At 37.9% G+C, this 6,189-nt stretch overlaps 1 protein-coding gene across 1 annotated transcript in view; it reads left to right on the forward strand.

Moving 5' to 3' along the window:
- Window positions 1-4,767: 4,767 nt before the first annotated feature.
- LOC107685414 (poly [ADP-ribose] polymerase 14-like) overlaps window positions 4,768-6,189 on the forward strand; it is a 16,932-nt gene continuing 15,510 nt past the window's right edge. The window contains exons 1-2 of the mRNA XM_016481989.1: window positions 4,768-4,984; window positions 5,132-5,259. Of these exons, the coding sequence (XP_016337475.1) occupies window positions 4,816-4,984; window positions 5,132-5,259 (297 nt within the window). The 5' untranslated portion in view covers window positions 4,768-4,815. The remainder of the gene's footprint in view (window positions 4,985-5,131; window positions 5,260-6,189) is intronic.

The following is a 6,189-nucleotide window of genomic DNA, read 5'->3' on the forward strand; positions in this document are numbered from 1 at the left end:
GCGTCTTGATGATGTTTAAACCAGCACCATTCGACATCTTTGCGAGTAAACTCTCCTAAGGGTGCTAGGTCGCTGAAACTTGAATGAATCTTCCAAGATAGTTAAGCATCCCTAGAAAGCGTTGTAGGGCTGTTACGTTTTCTGAGACTTCCATCTCTGTGAGTGCCCTAATCTTTGAAAGGTCTGGTTTTAGTCCTTCACTCGTGAACACATGTCCCACATAGCATACTTCTGACAGCCAAAACTTATAATTGAGAGGGTTAAGTCTGAGGTTGATCTTTTGTGCACGATCCAGCACTTTCTTGTGATTTTCATAGTGTTCCTTCACATCCTTTCCTCCCACGAGGATGTCGTCCACTATAACAGCACATGGATAGCCTGCAAATATTTGCTCCATGGCCCTTTGGAACACCTCACCCGCTGTGTTGATTCCGAATGGCATGCATAGAAATCGGAATCTCCCAAATTGGGAGTTGAACATCGTCAGCATTGATGATTTTTCATCAAGAGAAATTTGCTTGAAGGAAGTTTTCGCATCCAAAACGGAAAAGACAGAGGAGTTTGGCATTTGAGATGTCACTTCTTCTACAGTCCGCATCGGGTGGTCTGGACGAAGGAGGGCCTTGTTAAGATCTCTTGGGTCAATGCATATACTTATCTCCTCTAAATTCTTTTTGTGTGTTGCCACCATTGATGATACCCATTCAGTGGGCTCCGAGACTGAAATAAGAACACACATACTGACCATTCTTTGTAATTCTGCATGGCTGCCGGGATTGTGTGTGCAGGTTTTACAACTGGGTGCACTGCTGGGCCAGTTTCATTGAATATGTTATTGGACGCTTACAAATCTCATCCTTGAAAAGGTCGGAATATTCGAAATAAATTTGGCTTGCAAAACTTGAAACGTTAAGATCAACTGAGTGTCAATTGATGTGCACAGTAAAGCAAAATATCTGTAGATTGACACTGTATCTCAGGCTCATTCTGTCTCTTTCCAGATGTGATGCATGAGAATTTTGTCATTAATGTCTTTTTATTTGCAGTTTTCAATGCAGTACCACTTTTGAAAGTTTTCTTCGCCACATCAAGACATCCTTTTATGGAGAAGACATAAATGTATTCAGTGTTTTTTTTTTGTTTTTTTTGCAGGGCAAGGAGGTTTGGACCCCAGTGTGGTGACCACGTCCATTCTAGAGGGAGTAAAGGATAGTATACAAGGAGTGAATCTTCCACATCTCAAAGCTATTCACATCATTCTGCAGAAGCTTAATGTTTTCCTGGTGTTCAAAGCAATGGCACAGCAAATCTGTGTTAATACACAGTTAACAAGTGAAGAAAAGTCTGTGACATGCAGAGACAAGCCTCCTTCTGAGGCTTCAAGGCTACAGTTCGGAGAGATATGCAGCCTTACTAGGACACATCTTTTCGATTGAGAAGCACCCACTTACAGTTAGTTTTGCACTTTCACGTTCACTTTTTTTTTTTTTAGCTCATGCACCACTTGTACCTACCAGTGCAACCACCAGATGGCACAGTGTAACCAGTAGTGGACACATGGGTTCAACTAGATGCAGACCGCATTCTTTACCAGGCTGACACACTCTCAGAAAAAAAGGTACAAAAGCTGTCACTGGGGCGGTACCTTTTCAAAAGGCACACCTTTGTACCTAAAGAGTCCATATTGTTACCTTAAAGGTATATATAAGTCCCTAAAGTGTGCATATTAGTACCTAAAATGTACAGAAGTGTACCTTTAGAAAAGGTACCGCCCCAGTGACAGCTTTTGTACCTTTTTTCTGAGAGTGCAGAGAACAAAGCAGCATTGCTAATTATTGGTCACACCAATAATGATGTTTCTGATGCGTGCAGAGAACTTCAGCAGGCATATGAGATATGACAGGCAGTGCTCCACACACTTTCTTTCCTGATGAGATTGAACGCCTCACTCAATTCACTGCATCTGCAGGTTGAACCAAGCAGTTCTGAAAAATAGGTAGTAAAATGACTGAAGAAAATACATTTGTGTGTGTGTGTGTGTGTGTGTGTGTGTGCAGGTTTATATATCCTGGTGGGGACTTAAACCTGACTACACACAGACTCATGGGGACTCGTGTCACGGTGAGGACCTAAATTGAGGTCCCCACGGGTAAATAAGCTAATAAATCACACAGAATGAAGTTTTTTGAAAATCTAAAAATGCAGAAAGTTTCCTGTGAGGGGTAGGTTTAGGTGTAGGGTTGGTGTAGGGCAATAGAATATACGGTTGTACAGTAGATGTGTGTGTGTGTGTGTGTGTGTGTGTGTGTGTGTGTATAGCTAACCAGACGTGTGTGTGTGTGTGTGTATAATGGAAATAGTTGCATAAATGTACAGTTTTAGCAAAGCCTAGTAGACATATTTTCTGCTCTCAAACTCTAAAGAAAGGGAGAACAGGCATTCCTCTTCACTCGAGTCATGTGTTGCATTCTGGGACCACGGGGCATTTGGCAGAAGGTAAAAGAAGTCATTCATAAACTTGAGACAGCAGATGTGAAAGATGGACTGAACTTGAGAAGGATGGAGGTCACAGTATGTGATTCAGGACAAGTGACCCCTCTCAAGCGATTGGAGAACCTTTCAGAAAAGTGACTTTAGTGCAACCTAGACCTGGAAGTTTATCACCCTGGTTTCCTCAAAAAGAAAACAAAAAAATAGGATTTTTCCATTGTCTTTTGGATTATTGCAGAAACTAATCTCTGTGACCAACAAAAATGTAGGATTTGAACATGTTTTGCTTGTCATGATAATCTTCACAAAAGTTAGGCTATAAAAGAACTATACCACTGTCACAAACTTAAACGTCTCCACCATTAAGCTTCTGACAACTTTCAGTCTTTATTTACAAAAACATTTGCAAGAGGGTTCATGTTTGAACCCTATTTTTTAGATTTAAACTATATATTTGTTTAATTTAAGTACAGCCTGTTAGTTGCAGTGGTTAGTCTACAACAACACACTGTTGGCAATTTTTAGGTTTTTAGAGTTTATAGTCTAGTTTTTATTTTGTGTGGCAATATGAAGAACAATGTGAATTTGAAGTCCATATTGGCAATTTGTGTGCAAATGTTTTACAACAGATCACGTCATTATACCTTCCTCAGCCACTGTCTACGGTCATGAGACGTACTTTACTGTAAATGGCAACCTCACTGCCAGTCCTACCTATGCGGTTCCTGCTGCAGTTATCACACTCATGGTCAGGCGGACATGAAGATGCCCCTTGATGATTTATAATTAATAATTGAAATAATTAAGATAACACATTTATTCAGTTCAAGTTAAAAACAGTGAATGCAATCATCGTACAGACAAAAGTGCACTAGTGCACAAAAGTGACAACTAGTGGCCAGTATATGAATGTTCTAATGGCCAATATAATTCAGAGTTTTACATAATTTAAATGATAACTGAAAATTTCTCAATTTAGTAAAACAGAAATATTACTTTTTTTATTATTATTATTGTTCAAAGTTATCAGTTGAAGTTGTCAGTGGATTGTGGAACTGATACACAAGTGAATTAATTCTTTCTTTTTTTTTAAGCGGTCATATTGCCTAGTTAATTGGCCAATTAATCTGTCTATTGCTTGCACAAATCACCAAAGTATGCAAGAAATACACTTATACTCTCAAAAATAAGTCTTCCAAAAGATGCTTTCCACAGTAATGCCATAGAAGAACCATGTTTGGTTCCCTAATAAACCTTTCAGTGAAAAGTTCTTAAAGAAACATTATTTTCTTAGTGTAAAACAATTTAATCATCTAAGGAAACTTTTTTGTTATAAAGAACTTTTTGTGGAATGTAAAGGTTCCATGGATGTTGAAGGTCCTCATGAAAGCATCACTGCCAATGAATAGCTTTTTGATGTTGTGTTGAGATGCATTTGCTTGATTTTCAATGTTGTGCCCATTAGTTGTTCCGCCTTCTCCAACCACCATGGTGCGAAAATAAACACGTGGCACTTTAACTTCCCTTTCAGCTTGGCCAAACTTGCAACCAACCCCCCACCCATGTTCTGTGCATTTGCTGTTCACTGTTTTTTCTTGCTGTTTCAAATCGCTGTATTATGACAAGCCTTCCAAGCAGTCCTTCATGGATTCTAACTTATTTACACTGTTAAAGAGTTGGATTCTCATGCTAAACATGGGCAAAGTTTAAAAGAACGAGTTAGACGTATGACGGAGTATTTCTGTGCCAAATACATTCCTTCAGAGTTCGTATAAGTTTCGGAAATTTTTTTTTTTTTTTTGAGTATGGCTCTGTATGACGTCATAAAGGGTGGAATTTCTTGTATGGGCAGTTGGGCACTTCTCCCGGGAAGAGCGCGCACACATCAACCAGAGGAAGAGCAAGAACACACCCAGCATCTGATAAAACTAAAGACTCCTCGGAGATATGAAGGATGCAATACTTCTCTCTAGGTACTCAAGATTAACATGAGATTGGCAGAAACTGTTATTTTATGTCCCCTTTAAACATCACCCAAGTCACTGTCTCCCTCACTTGCATCTTTCTTCATACTGTAATCTTCAGTTACCAAGTATCTCACCAAGTATGACACTCATGTCTTGAGCAAATGCTGGCATAGTAGAGAATTGCCACTCAGATTTTGTACTGTTATTTTAACATAATTTTAAATAATTCTATTTGTGCCACTTAAATAGTCTCACGGCATCAAGAGGAAAGCTGGAGGAGTGGCCATGGAAAGCAAAAGTGAAAGCATCGGAGCACCTATATATTTATGTCGAAGCTCAACAAAACAACAGATTAAAGATGGAGAACTACGAGTACGCTGTGTTTTTTGAGGCAGAGAATCTCTCTGATGCAGAACTAAGACAAATGGAAAAGTATTTTAAAATCAAGAGAAGGTCTGGAGGGGGAGAGTGTAAGATCAACAAAGTGGGTGACACCACTTACATGACAAGTTTTATGGAAAAAGAAGGTAAGGATGTTTTATTTATTTATTTTGCACCGTTATAATCAATGCCATTTTTTATCTTAATTAAGCTTTTCATTAAGCAGAACAAATTTAATATTTGATTTATAATGACAACACTTTATACTCATCAATATGTATTTGTATTCAAAGCCCAGGAAAGAGTACTAGAACGAAAGGATCACGTCATTAAAACAGAAGGACAAGAGGAGATCCATGTTTTATTGAGGTGTGAAAATGTTGCTGAAAGCAGCAAACAATCTAAAGAATCTCCAAATCAGGTAAGTGGCACAAAACAAACAGCTATTTTGCTTCTATTTATATATGTGCTGTACCTTGTTTCCTGCTTGTACAAGATAGTCGAACCAATTTTTCCAGAAGCAAAGAGAGAAACTCTCTGCGTAGTTAAAGTAAATACCTTGAATACAGTAGTTCTCTGAAATTACCTGCTAGGGCTTGACAATAAGGAAGGTCTGGGAAAAGGCTGGGCAACAAATTATATCATATCAAGATTGCAATAAAATTTGTCAATAACAACTGTGGCCGGTGCCTTTTAGTACACCCAGCTATGTACAGATGTATAACTGAACTATCAGTAACTGGAATAATATGAAGGCATGCAACAAGCATGCCAACAAGCAATAATAAAGATATTACCCTAATTTATATCCTAATTAAAGGACAAAGGTGGGTGCTGGTGTGTAGAAACACATAACTTTATTTCTTGTTACGCATCCGTATACATATATAAATACTAATAATTTCACTCCAAGCAAGACAGATTAAAAGGACATAAAGAAATGCACACAGGCAAGGCAAGTTGTAAACCCTATAAATACTAAAAAAAAAACAATGCACACAATACTCCCCTTTACACAAGCAAGTAATCATACCATAAATTTATCAATCACCTTAATGTGATACACTGCAATCAGAACAGTTCTGTGATAATCTTTAAGGGAATTATTGCACGTTGCACAATACTATTGCATTAAAAGGGACCCTGGAGTATAAATATAGTTATTAACATCAATGAACAGACAAAACAATATGAAATAAAAAAAATACAATTTGAAAATTCACAAGAAAATAAAATACAATACCAAGGAAAACAAATTACAAAGAATATGTGACCCTGGACCACAAAACCAGTCATAAGGGTCAATTTTTCGAAATTGAGATTCATACATCATCTGAAAGCTGAATAAATA

This window comes from Sinocyclocheilus anshuiensis, unplaced genomic scaffold, assembly GCF_001515605.1.
Source record: "Sinocyclocheilus anshuiensis isolate Anshui unplaced genomic scaffold, SAMN03320099.WGS_v1.1 scaffold1058, whole genome shotgun sequence".
NCBI classification, from domain to species: Eukaryota; Metazoa; Chordata; class Actinopteri; order Cypriniformes; family Cyprinidae; genus Sinocyclocheilus; species Sinocyclocheilus anshuiensis.